Below are 14,213 nucleotides of genomic sequence, written 5' to 3'. Positions count from 1 at the left end.
AGTAATTAAATATCAATGTAAAGGCAAAATTGGAAGATTATATTTGAGCAATTGCCTTATTAAGCAACAGTTATTAGAAAATCATGGGTTGAAAATATGTGATCCGTAAGGCTAGCCAAAGAATGCATTATAATAATAACATTAAACTGTAGTACTGGGACACCTGGGTGGCTCAGCAGTTGAGCATCTGCCTTCGGCTTAGGGCGTGATCCCACAGTCCCGGGATCGAGTCCCACATCGGGCTCCCTGCATGGAGCCTACTTCTCCCTCTGCCTATGTCTCTGCCTGCCTCTCTGTGTCTCTCATGAATGAATAAACAAAGTCTTTAAAAAAAATAAAATAAACTGTAGTACTTAAAGAGTAAGAGTAGCAGTAATTGAAAAATCAGAACTAAAAAATAGTAGGGACCACAGGCATCCCAATTTCTTGCTAGAATTTTATTTCTATTAATTTATGTTATTAGGTAGTTCTTTCTTTGTATTAGTTCTTTCTTTGTATTAAGATTTGGTACAGGGATCCCTGGGTGGCGCAGTGGTTTGGCGCCTGCCTTTGGCCCAGGGCACGATCCTGGAGACCCGGGATCGAATCCCACATCGGGCTCCTGGTGCATGGAGCCTGCTTCTCTTTCTGCCTATGTCTCTGTCTCTCTCTCTCTCTGTGTGACTATCATAAATAAATAAAAATTAAAAAAAAAAAAGATTTGGTACATCTGCCATTAAGAACACTCCCCCCCCCCCAAAAAAAATCTTGTATTTTCTGATTAGTTCTGAGCCCATATATGCAACCCCCTAGTACAATCCACCTTTGGAAATCACTGCTCCAGAATTCTAAGTGTGGTGCCTAGGTACTTAAACACTCCAGTATCAGAGTAAACAAAAGCAGAGTAAATGGTCTCCTTAGGCTCCAAAGAACAGTGTAAAAGTTCTATTTCTTAAATTTGTAAAGCACTTTTATAGTGTCACATACTTACTCTCACAGATCCTTACAACAGCCCTGTTGAACAGAAACAATCAAGTATTTGGACTTATCACCTTCCTGGTGCACAGACTAGATGTGCTGAACAAGGTCAGGTGGCCAAAACAACCGAGACCCACACTCCAGTAGTGGGATACCAAGGTCGATGCTCTCCCTGCTTTGTTACCAATGACAGCTGGGGAAGGACTTGCCAACTCAGCTGAAGCACTTACATGCACATGGCATGCAGAGTTTAATCCAAGAGTTTCTTGGGTCTCCCTATTTTTCCTTTTTCTTATATGTCTGTAATAACTCTAATGTAGATTTTCTTGCAGTATCAGTTAAACTACATAAACTTTTTTAGAAGAGGCCAATTTAGTTAAAAACTCAGTAAATTCTTAGAACAAATTTGACTTCATAGAGAAAATCAAATAGCTTTTAGAAATGTAATGAAAGGGCTTCCCAAGAAATTATAGAATTAAGTTCTATTCACAAATTTTAAGAGGTGAAAGGTTTAAAAATTCTAAAGGAGTACATAATTTATACTCTTCACCAACAAGATATGTAATGAAAGCTCAATTGGATTTGTATAGTAGAAATTCATTTACAGTGAAGATGTTAGTTCTCTAGTCTCTGTATTAAAACTGTATAGGTAGAAGATGAGCTGCTTGGGGTAGGAGTCATGTCTTACCTTTGTAGCATCAAGCATCTACATACTGAGCAATTGATACATAATTTAGAAGTCGATTGCAACCGGAATTTAATTATAGCTAACTCTGAGGGACTATCCAATTATCAGCTTTAGCAAAATTTGTTTAAATTCAAAGTCCCACAGAATAGAGCTTTTTTAGTATAAAGGTACTTGTAGAGAGCCCGATGAAGCTTTAACAGCATCCTAGTAACACACCATTCCTAGCTGAGCCAAATACACATAGGTATTGGTCTCAAAGACAGCAGGCAGAATGACCTGTCAATCATGCCAATATCACCACTGCTAAAACACTTTGTCTACGGGCTCCTGGCTTTTATTTCTGAGTTTTCAAGGTAAAACTTATACAATGAAATACACAAACCATATGTGTGCCATTTGAGGAGTTATACACCTGAATAATCCAAATCCCTATCCAGACATTATCATTAGCTCATAAAATCCTCCCATGCCCTTTCCCAAGTTAATCCCCCCAACCTCTAATCCAAGACATAACAACTGTTCTGTTTTTTAAGAAATGTAGTTTTGAAATGCATATAAACATACAGTATGCATTCTTTTGTATTTTATTTCTTTTAGCATTGAGGTTCATCTATGTTGTGTTTAATTTAATAGTTGATTTGTGTTGCGGAGTAACATTCCATGATTTGAAAATATCGGTTCATCTGTTGATGGCTTCTTGGTGTGTTCCAATACAAACCATTTTGTGGACATAGGCTTTAAATTCTGTTGGCTAAATCTTAAGATTTGATGGGCTACACGGCAGGTGAATGAATGTTTGGTTATATAAGAAATGGTCACACCATCTTAAACTTTTAAGAATCTGAGTGCTCTACATCCTCATTAATGTTTCGTTATCATTGCTCCTCAGGAATCTCAGGATTTTAATTTGCATTTTCTTAATGTCTACTCAAGTTGAACACACTTCCATGTGTGCTTATTGGCCATTTATATGTATTTCTTTGTGAAGTGTCAACTCAAATGTTTTGACCTTTTTTAAATTGGATTGTCATTTTATCATCACTGTTATAGAAGGTCCTTATATATTTTAGATAGCAGAATTTTTTTTTTAACCAGATAGGTTTTTAAATATTTTCTCCCAGCCCCTGGTTGCCTTTTCACTTTCTTAAAGTGTTGAATTTTAATGAAGGCTAATGTACCAAGTGTTCTGTGTCCTAAAAATTCTAAGCTAAACCCAAGTTGCAAGGATATTTAAATGCGTATGACCTAGCTCAGATTTTGTGTACAGTAAGAGGTAAGGATCAAAACTGTTTTTTTAATAAAAATATGGTTCTTATATACTGACCTTCCATCCCAAGATCTTGTTAAATTCACTTATTAGTTCTAATAGTTGTTTTTTAGTATCGTTAAGGGTTTCTTTGCAAATAATGTTGGAATGGCCACAGACTTTTGTCAGATGCTTTCCCTACATCTAGTAAAATGGTCATGAGCTTTTTCTCCTTTTCCTAAGCTAAAATAAACCTAGTCATGATAATACTCACATATTAAGGATTTTTTTGCTTTAAGTGCAGGAGTTGTATTGATCTGCTCTGTAATTTTCTTTTTGGGGTTCTGCTGACTCCATAAGACAAAAAAAAAAACAAAAACAGGAGTTCGCTTTGTGGGGAAAAATGTTAATATAATGGATTCAATGTCTTTAAAAGATACATAGCTATTATTAGGTCCTATATCCTGTCGTTTCAGTTTGAGCAGATGTGTCCATTTCAAACACAGTGCTGAGTTCATAATGTTCATCACATTCTCTTATTATTTTAATGGATAACCCATCTTTCATTTCTGATTTTGATAATCTGTGTTCTTTCTAGATAAAACCAAACTATTAAGCTTTACTTATCTTTTAATCTCCTTGACTTTGTTTTTTCCTAGCTTAAGGTAGAATTTTAGGTCACTGATTATTAATCTTTAGGTCTTGTGTTTTGCAAATTTCTTCATAACCACTGCTATGTGTAAACTATGTGGAAGTAAATAATTTAACCTTGTCTAAAAGACAGGTCTAGCTTTAATCCCTAGTTCCTGGGAGATAACCACTAAAATCTTTAAATTTCCCAAGTGATAGGAGTGTCTTTGTTATTTCCGGTGAGTCCATGACCGTACCTCAGAGTTTTATGCTAATAAGATGGCTCAGCTCATCAACTTTATCCTCTATTTCCAGGTTAACAATTCTTCAACATATGGTCTTAAATAGGGTTGATTCTTTTATAACAGCCCTTGAATCAATTATCTGTTGGATTATTAATAGATAATGTTTCTTTGGAAGACACTCAGGCAACATCAAGTTCAAAGACTCATGTGTTGGGGCAGCCTGGGTGGCTCAGCGGTTTAGCGCCACCTTTGGCCCAGGGCATGATCCTGGGGACCCAGGATCGAGTCTCGCATTGGGCTCCCTGCATGGAGCCTGTCTCTGCCTCTCTCATGAATGAATAAATAAAATCTTAAAAAAAAAAAAAGAAGATTCGTGTTGTTGTTAACCCAAATGGTTAAAGTGATCAGTAATATATGTAATTCAGTGATTTTCAGCTTGAAACCGCATATAATGTTGCCATAGTGCCAAATCAGATGAAACATCTATGGTAGTAGTAATACTGCACTGCAACCTGTCACTCAAATACTTTAAAACACTGTACTGGGGCAGCCGGGGTGGCTCAGTGGTTGAGCACCTGCCTTAGGCCCAGGGTGTGATCCTAGAGACCCCGGATCGAGTCCCACGTCGGGCTCCCTGCATGGAGCCTGCCTCTCCCTCTGTCCGTGTCTCTGCCCCTCTCTCTCTGTCTCTCATGAATAAATAAAATCTTTAAAAAATAAAATAAAATACTGTGCTGACCTTAAAATAGGTAGGAAACTATTCAACTAAAATTCAGGTGCTAAAATTTACACATTACCTGATGAATAGTAACTCTGACAAGATTTTAGTATGTTTCACCCTTAAGCTGCTTCAAGCAAAATAGATTAAGATATGAACATACTTCAGCTCAGTTCTGAAAAGAACAAGAGCCTTCAATAATTCAAATTAATTTTTTAAGACACTGAAATGCCAATTAAACACTAGTACATAAAACAAAGAGAAGAGATACAAAAATGATTCCTCCAAATCTTGGTTACAAAGGATTTATTTTGACTTTCATGAAAAAAAATGTAGTCCCTAACTAATTATGATGTTCACCTGTTGGGCACACAAGGATTCTTCCATGACCTAATTTAACAGTCTCAGATCTACTGCAGATCAAACATTTTAAAGACCTTAAAGAATATGTTGCATAGCCAACATTATAAATTTAAGTTCTTATTCAAAAAATTAAATTGTGGGCAGCCCAGGTGGCTCAGTGGTTTAGCGCCGCCTCCGGCCCAGGGTCTGATCCTGGAGACCCTGGATCGAGTCCCACGTCGGGCTCCCTGCGTGGAGCCTGCTTCTCCCTCTACCTGTGTCTCTCATGAATAAATAAATTAAAAATTAAATTTTATCTCTCATTTAATTGACTTTCATAATAATTCCAGAAGTTACTAATTTTAGTGCTTTTTAAAGTATGGGGGACATGTGGCACAGTAATATCAATATGGTTAAATGTTTTTATGCTGAACAAGTTAATCTCATGGAAATTTCTCCAGCTAAAGAGGTGACCTCTCCAAGAATTCTCATTTATTTCTATGATGTTTATGTCATTTCCCTACTCACCTTTTTTAGATGGCTTGGGTGGTACAACTGGGCCAGGTTCTATGTTGTCATAAAAATTATTCATGGCTTTTGGATCAAAGTTTCCTATAAAGAAAAAATCACCATGCATTTAAGGCTCTTTCTCCTACTTGACTTTTTTTGTTAAAGAATATATAGAAATAAAATATGTAAGAAAGGAAACGGTCTGCAGGGTTTCAAAACTCCTATTCTACCACCTTCCCACTGAAAATGTTTTATCACCATGAGAAAAGACGCAAACTACCACATTAGTGTTAGTTTATATCACTTGAAGGAATAGTTTTCTAACTGCAAAGCTAGTCTCTTTCAGCAGGATTATGTACGTGGTACACTTAGGGAGATAAATGAAGAAGAGAAATTAAAGGATGGCTTGACTATTTGCTAAGATTTCTTTCATGTCCTGCATAATTGACCTTAAAAAGTTAGCCACTATAAATCCAACGGTGCAAGTAAAACGTATAAATTTACAAGGATGAATCAGGTTATAATAGCAACTCAGATTCCTATCTTCATGAAAAGGAGAATATGGAATGTTGCCTACAGATTTAACAAAGATAAGGTGCCAATTTCAGAATAATAAATACAATGATCTCTGAGAATTTTGTCTTGCCACAAAATTTTCATCTCTTAAAAAGTTCACCCCCTGGCTTAGTGTCAATTTGTCCCAACTGCTGCCATGACTCCTACAAGGTGGGTTCTGATACAGTGTCAGCCTCACTATCTACCTTAACTTCTGTGACCCTATCACTGTAAGCTGCTTCTTCTGCATTAATTCCAATTAAACATTGGGACTACTCATGCTTACAGAGAATGCTATCTCGGGTACTAATAGTTCAAAAATACTGGATGTCTTGATTTCTACATATTATTCCCCCACGCCCACCCCCCGCCCAGTTTTCCTCTTCAAAACCAACAATACAGCTGTGCTTTTCAACAAATCAAATGATGATCTGCAGCGAGATCCGAGTTTACATTGGAATTCAGTATAAAATGGATATATCTGGACCCCTTATGAAAGATTTAGAAAAAAAAAAAAAAAGAAAGAAAGATTTAGAAATCCTTAAGCACCAAAAAGAGCTCTTTGTTGCCCAATGGAGACCAAAAACACAGCTCTTTGCTTATAGAACCTTAATAGTGGTTTCCCTTGCAGGTCCTATTACAAATGCTTTTATCCATTTGGAAGATAATCAAAGCCACAATGCTATAAGATGCTGCATATGTATTTCTTCAATTACTGAAGTTACGGCTGATGTTTTAATTTCTAGATCTCTGAAGGATTACTATAAATACCCTAACCAAATGTTTTAAGTGTGTCTTTTGCTTTAAAGAACACCCTGGCAAAACCTGATGCAGTCTTCTAATATATGAACAATAATTTGTTATGACCTCCATACTATGTAGAGCAGGTGTTCCATGGCTTAAATCTAGCAGACTCTAGAGGGACTCCATTCTGAAAAAGTGAAGGGTACGTGACCAGACTGCTCAACTTTCACATTCACATTTGCTTCTATTCAGATTGTTGCAGATCCTTTAGGTTCCCCCGCTTCTACTGTTAAAGTTACCCCATTGCCATTTTTAGTCAAGATTTATTATATACTCTGAAAATAGAGGAGAAGCTCTCTTAGCTGCCATCATCAAGAACAGTGTTAAGTAATGGGAGAGGCTGACTGAAAGACCTTTGGGAAAAATTACTTGTCAACTTCAATGTTGGACCAAGACTTTTTTTTTTTTTTTTAATGTGTGTTCACTGAAGTTTTATACTGTCTTTCTTACATAAACTACACCTGTGATGACCTACAGGGGGAGAGGGCAAAGTCCCCTCCACCCAAACTTTTTCTTATGTAAAGGTCCAGAAAATAAACAGTTTACACTTTGTGGGCCTGAAATAGTCTGTTGCAAGCCCTCAATTGTGCCAGTGAAGCATAAAAGTGGCCCCAGACAATATGTAAACAAATGGGCGGGACTATTTGAAAAAAACTAGGTGGAAAGAATCCTTTTAAATTTTTACAGTTTTCACCCGTATCTAAATCACAGACCATCCCTGAACCCCACCACCTTTTTTTTTTTTTTTTTAAGTGATTTGCCTTTGGTTTTTTTGTTTTGTTTTTTGTTTTGGTAGGAAGAACAGCTCCTTCCTGCATTCTTGTCAGCTTAAAAAACATCAAATTACAGGAGAGTAACTGGCATACAGGTTAGGGAACAGGTACAATTAACTCTCTCTGAGCAGACAATGCAATTGCTAGGAGCAATAGTACATAAACATGCCAGCATGTGGGCCCCCTCCTAGTCACAAGTGTGCAGCAGTTGCGGACAGGGTCACAATATTTTACAGGGGAAATAAAGAACAACTGATGAGCTGGGTAAAATGAAAGTTAAGAGAGCTTCTACCATAATACAATTATATAAGAAAGCCAAAACCCAAAAACAAAAACGAAAAAACCCCATAATCTGTAAAGACTAAGATGTAGGTGGATGTTTTCATATAATAGATACATAAAAATGACATGGAATTTATTTTAAAAGTGAGAAATCTGGTATTCTGATATGTGATTCCCTGTTTTTACAGATACTTTTGATGATTATCACAACATCAATGTAAGTTTTATAATTAAGACCCATCAATATAAAATATTCACAGTAAATAGAACAGGATAAATGCAGAGTAACAACACAGAGCAGTCTAAATGGTAAGAACTTAATTTTTGATCCCCCAAATCTATGACCATGGGGTGGAGGGATCTCTTTAAGTAGGATTATAATGGATAAAAAACTATCTCTTAAATCTATAAAAGCAAAATGATTGCTACTTAAGCAGCTTAAAACACCACACTATTACTTATGGTTTACCAAATAATCGAGTCTATACCTCTAGATTGAAGGAGGTCAACTTCTTTCAGTGTACAGTCAACATTTATCTGGAGTTGTCTGTTCATGCTTCTCAATCTTGTCATTTCCTCAGGCTAGTAAGAAAGGACCCAAAATAGCAATTGTGGGAAAGTCATTATCAAGCCCAACATTTAAGAACTGCTATTCATGTTAATCGTTCTGATTGGTTATTACCAACAATATGGCCTTAGTCCATAAGAGGGTATGTTTAAGAAATCTTAAACATTTAAAGGAACAGTCAGGTAAAATGGGGACATCAATATGGCCACATGAAGACAAAATCTGCATAAAACGTGGCAAACTACAGTGCTAGACTGTTCTATCATACAAAATACCATTTTAATCAGTACTAAAAATATTTTCATGGTAAGGGAAACTATGAAAATCAATCTATAAAACAGGCAATGTCCATGATTTTAGTGTTGTCCAGGCTTGAAAAAAATTACAACCGTACTAAGTGTCAAGCACTGTATTCACCAGAGGTCTCTTACTCTTTCCTCTAAACCATCTTTCAAAGCAAGTACTAATATCATTGCCAATGTATATATGAGGAAGCTGATGTACCCAGAATTCATATAACTTTCCCAAGGTTAGTAAACAGTAATTAGCAGAACCAGAATTTAGAGCAAAGGAAACAATCTATTACACAACAATTCCATTCTTCCTCCAACTTTGTTTCCTTCTTTCTTGACTTTGAGCCCAGCCTACCTATCCCTTAGGCCTTTTAGGCGAATACAGGAGACACTGAAACATAAAGAATGCCCTAATTCTTCAGTTAAAGTTTTTTGGAAGCCTTGACTTCCCCGGACCTTCTAGATTTATTATTTTTATACACACACACACACACACTCAAAAAGTTAGAGTTGAATTCCAAAGGCATGGGTACTAAAGCTTTCAGCACAGCCCTGATATTAATTCAGTTACTAACGTGCTTGCAACCATATAAAGATAAATATCTGCTATGACAAAATACAATTCTGTTAAAAAATCTGTATTTTTCTACAAATTATGTTAATTTTAAGAGCAAAGAAAAAGGAGCCAAAAGGTTCTTAATTCATAATAATGCAAACTCTTACACTGTTAGGACATGTTATTAGAATAACTGAGACTGCCCCTTACGTTAAGCAAATATAAAACAAAATTATAGTAAGAGCTACAATCCTTTAGAATGCTATGGGAACACAAAAGTCATTTAGAAATATTTATTAGGGATTGCTCTCCTTTTTCCTATTTGCAAAAATATGGGACACTGCCATGTAAAATGCTTACACCCTGCCTATCAGGCACTATTAAAAAGGTTTAAAATATATCTGAGCATTTATATTAAAAATAAAGCACTTGTCCAGGGGTTTCAAAGATCAGTGTTGCCTTCCAAGGAATATGTAAAAGAACCCATTCTTTGTAGAATCATAATGGGAAAGTCCCTAAAGGAGTTGATTCTTCCTATGTTTGGGGGAGGGGGCGTGGAGTTTAGCCACAATGGTCCTAAATAATGATGTTCTCTAGAAGTATGGAAGTACTATAATACACTTTATAGTCTAGAAACTACAGCACATTTGCTTATAACAGATCTAGGCAACAGGATCATTTCCAAAGACAGTAGAACCACTGGAATTCACCAAAGGATTAGTTTACCTGTAAGATCAATATGTCCTTTTTCAGAGTCTCTGGTAATTTAATTTTACCACGGTAAAAAAAAAAAATCTGAAAAGTCAGTACCATTTGCCAAAAAGTACACTGTATTTTCAGAGAAGAGGGTTTTCAAGATTGGCTGTGTATAATTTAGAGTTGTTTGTAAAAGATCTGACATTTCAAAGTGAAAAATTCTAGCTTTTTTCCAAAAGGTGGCAAAACAACAACCTACCGCAATTGAGAACTTAAAGAAGTTGTATCACAGAGACCCAGGTCGAATACCACTATTGCTGTTTGGTGGCTTGGCCCTAATTATGCACCTGAGACTAAAAAAATGCAGGGTAGTCCAAAAACCCAATTAGAACAAGACAAATGACAGGAAAAACTTGGCTGAGGGGGTAATCCATGGCTTCATCCAACCGTATTTATCTTTTAAGGTATAACGTAAATTTCCCCTCCAGTATGAAACTGTCTCATCTTTGAACCCTATAAGCAAAAAGCTAACATTTCTATCTCAAAACTCTGAAAGTACTTAATATCCTTACCATTTAGCTGACCAACACTTCTAATTGAATATCAATTTACCTGATTTTTTTTTCTCTCACAAATACAGATAGGTTCATAGACACACACACCTATCCTTTCACATACAGATCTCTTTATAAGATGACCTCTTCGACAGCACTTAACACAGTGCTTTGTGAACAGCAGATTATGGCCATCTTGCACTTCTGCCCTCCCTAGATTAGCTGTTGCTCTAAGCTTATACAGTTGCTAACAAATGCACATTTCAATCTCACGAGGTGCACACATTTTTTAATACACTGCCTGATAAGAAATTTGAAAACTTGAAGGTAGAAATATGTGCTTAATAGCAAGGAAAAAAAAAACCCATTCTCTATCGTGTAATCCTACATGTGATTGGGACAAAGATAAAGACAGCCATTTTACTGAGCACCTAACTCCACGCCAGGCACTTGACTTACACTGTCTTTATCTTGACAACAGTATTAAAATATACTTATTATAATTCCCTTTTATAGAGAAAATCAAATGCAGATAAATTAGGCACAGCCAGTGATTGCCACAATATTCTGCCTCCAGAGCCTATGCGAGCACTTTTTTTTAAAAATATTTATTTATTTTAGAGACAGAGCAAGTGAGGGAGAGGGACAGAAGGAGATGGAGAACAATAATCTCCAGCAGACTCCCCACTGAGCATGGATCCCAATGTGGGGCTTGATCCTATGACCCTGATATGATCTGAGCTGAAATCAAGAGTTGGCTACTTAATGGACTGAACCACCCAGGTAACCCCTATGTAGGCGTTCTTTAAAAAGATGTCATGGTGCCTCGAATGAGCCTTTATCAACAAAAGGGAATTCTGACAAAATGTTTTACTTCTTGATTAATTTCCTACATAATATACCCATATGTTATACATGTTCCTCAAGTTAAATCGAAATTTTGCAAGATGGTTCAGGGGTGTTTGTATCGAGCAGGTTTTACCAGTGTTGTCCAACCAACATTACTATTTACTATTTGGTGGGGATGGCATAAGTTGATTATGGATATTATCTTATTTAATCCCACAAGATGAGTACTCACAAATTTTACAGGTAAGAAAACAAGCAGAGAAAGTTACTTCTCCAAGAATATATGAGTAACAGGTAAGTAGCAAAAGGACGATTCAAATTCACGCCCGAATAGAGAGGCACTGATTCTCCATGTATAATTGTCCCTCAGCCACACATTGCTAATAGTTCTTCATTTTACTCTAGGCAGAAACACAAAGGAATCAAACACTTATATTTCTCATCTCTCAAATATTGTCACCCATATGCTCTACCAATTTCTGAAGCTGGCAGATGGCTACATAGCAGGTTCCTTATACTCTTCTGCTTATTTTGTTTCTTTTTAAAAGTAACTCTCATCAATAAAAGCACTCCTTTAAAATCTAGATGTTTTTGAAGCACTAACTTATGTTACATTTAACAGTTCTCTACTTTCCAACACAACAAAAATCAAAAGGGCCTATTTTAGCAGGAATTATCACACAGCAAAAGGTTACTAAACAAAACTTAGATGTTTAGGTTAGGGGAAATGACTTTTATGCTAAGAAAATCTGTTTCTGCTCCATAAGTACCTAAAAGACTCCAAACTGCCCAACCACCAGGGTAGATTCCTATGTGGGTTATGTTCTTCAATACTTCCCCCATCAGAGAATTAATAAGATTTCAACTGGAGAAAACAAAGAGAAAATTATAAAGCTATCTTTTACTGAAAGGCAATACATTTCTAAGTGTTTTAAGTAAAACCCTCCCTTCTTACTTCTAATATAGGCTATACTTAGGAATTTAGTCAATATTAGAAAAAAATTTCATTAAATTATTATATGTCTGTTTATCAATAATTTCCTTTAGAAAAATTCCACTGGTTCCCCACTATCAGCAGAGTAAAGTTCAAATACTTCACCCTTAAGGTCTAAGCTCCAATTGACAGATGCACATTAACCTGTTAAGACACCAGAAATCTCAGCTGAAATGTGAAACCTGTATTTGCTGCCTCCTGAGAGTCTGTCTCCATCCTAACTTCATGCCTTTGTTCCCTCAATGTTCTTTCCCCTTTGCCCTTCTAAAATGTCTTCCCCTTTCCCCTCTGCCTATACAGCAACACTATACTGTTTAGAGCAGTGGGTCTTCACATTCTTCCCCTTCACTCTGTCAACCTGATGAAAATCAGATGAAAACTATAGATCTGGGGCAGCCCCGGTGGCGCAGTGGTTTAGTGCCGCCTGCAGCCTGGGGTGTGATCCTGGAGACCCGGGATCGAGTCCCAAGTCGGGCTCCCTGCATGGAGCCTGCTTCTCTCTCTGGCTGTGTCTCTGCCTCTCTTTCGCTCTCTCTGAATAAATAAATAAATAAGTCTTTAAAAAAAAAAAAAAAAAACTATAGATCTGCTTCCATATAAAAACACATGAAACTGCACATAATTTCAGGAGTTCACAGATTTCCTTTGAAGCCACAACCCTCCTTTAAGAAATTATCTATATAGGCAGAGCTGCAGACAGGCTGCCTTAAAGGGGCCTGACATACATGGTCACTTCTCTAAATCTATAAACGCTGAGAAATCACCCTCAGTTTAGAGAGGTCAGGAAAATAAGGAATAGCTCCATGGACAAAGTAAAGATTAAGGTGAAGCCCTGAAGAATACACAGGACTTACCCATGTAGAGCTGCAGAAGGGCATCCCAGCAGAAGTGCACTGAGTACATACAAAGACTAGCTGACGTATGAGTTCTCTCATTACTCATGAGCATTAATAGCACTTAGCACCCTGAATTATAATTCTCTGTTGATAAGTCTATTTCTCTCACTAGCAGGTATGCACTAAGTACCTAGCACAGGACCACATTCATAAACTAAACAATGCCTGTTGCACCAATGAATGTTGAAAGGTGAAGCGATAGGTCAGATCACAGGAAGCTTGTACTGTCACAAGGTTTTAGGAGAATGGTCTCAAAACATTCTGAATTGTTAAACTTTTTTAGCACGCATTAGTAGTACTTAACGTTTTAAGAATATATCATCCACATCTTTTCATTAGGGCAGTTTCTATAAGGACCACTATCAATACTGTTACCTTAGTTTCTACAATTATTTATACTTAACAAAATTGCTGTGCCTTAAAATACTTTATAGTGCACACTTTCCCAGATTCAAATGAGTTAGAACAAGATCAATATGAATCAATATACTTAAGAAAATAACTTTTAAATCTTTGGAATTTATATGTGTATTATATGCTTAAAAGAAAAAACATGAGAGAAAATTATAAAAGATGTTTGGGCAGGGTGCACTTTTCTATTCTCACAGAAAGCAATTCATAGTAAATGAGATGCCATAACTTCATTATAACTACCAGTTATTTGAAAATATTGGTAAACCTATGGAATTCGTACATGTGAGAAGAAATAGAAGCATCGAATTATTCTTATGAGAACTACTGAAGATCAAAGTCTCTCATCCATTGTTTAAAAAACGAAATCACCCTGCCAGAAACAGAACCTAAAAGGAAAACACATGACCTGGACAGCCATCATCTCCACCCTCCTGTCCACACAGGCCAACAGAGGACTTACCGTGGGGATTGCAGTGGTGCAGCTGACCCTTCTGAGCCTTCTCTGCATCAGGTCATGCTCCATACCGTTAACTTCAGCCTTCAACCGCTCTAGCTCCTCTTTCTCAAGTTTCAACTGCTTTGCTAACCTCTCCATCCTTGCTCGCTGATGTAACAGCAAGGCTATAGTGTTACAGACAAAGTC

The 14,213-nt window shown here is 36.7% G+C and overlaps 1 protein-coding gene across 13 annotated transcripts in view; it reads right to left on the bottom strand.

The window, feature by feature from the left end:
- The window catches only part of TAB3 (TGF-beta activated kinase 1 (MAP3K7) binding protein 3), an 88,841-nt gene that overhangs the window by 8,170 nt on the left and 66,458 nt on the right, over window positions 1-14,213 (bottom strand). For 12 of the 13 annotated variants that reach the window (XM_072817133.1, XM_072817131.1, XM_072817142.1 and 9 more), the window contains 3 exons: window positions 14,031-14,191; window positions 8,239-8,332; window positions 5,355-5,438 (listed from right to left, as the gene is read on the bottom strand). In XM_072817133.1, coding sequence (XP_072673234.1) covers window positions 5,355-5,438; window positions 8,239-8,332; window positions 14,031-14,191 — 339 coding nt within the window. The remainder of the gene's footprint in view (window positions 1-5,354; window positions 5,439-8,238; window positions 8,333-14,030; window positions 14,192-14,213) is intronic. The other variant, XM_072817144.1, reaches the window with a different exon arrangement.

Source organism: Canis lupus, chromosome X (genome assembly GCF_048164855.1).
Source record: "Canis lupus baileyi chromosome X, mCanLup2.hap1, whole genome shotgun sequence".
Taxonomy (NCBI): Eukaryota; Metazoa; Chordata; class Mammalia; order Carnivora; family Canidae; genus Canis; species Canis lupus.
The sequence above is the reverse complement of the archived record's forward strand: the minus strand, read 5'-3'. Positions and strand labels throughout refer to the sequence as shown.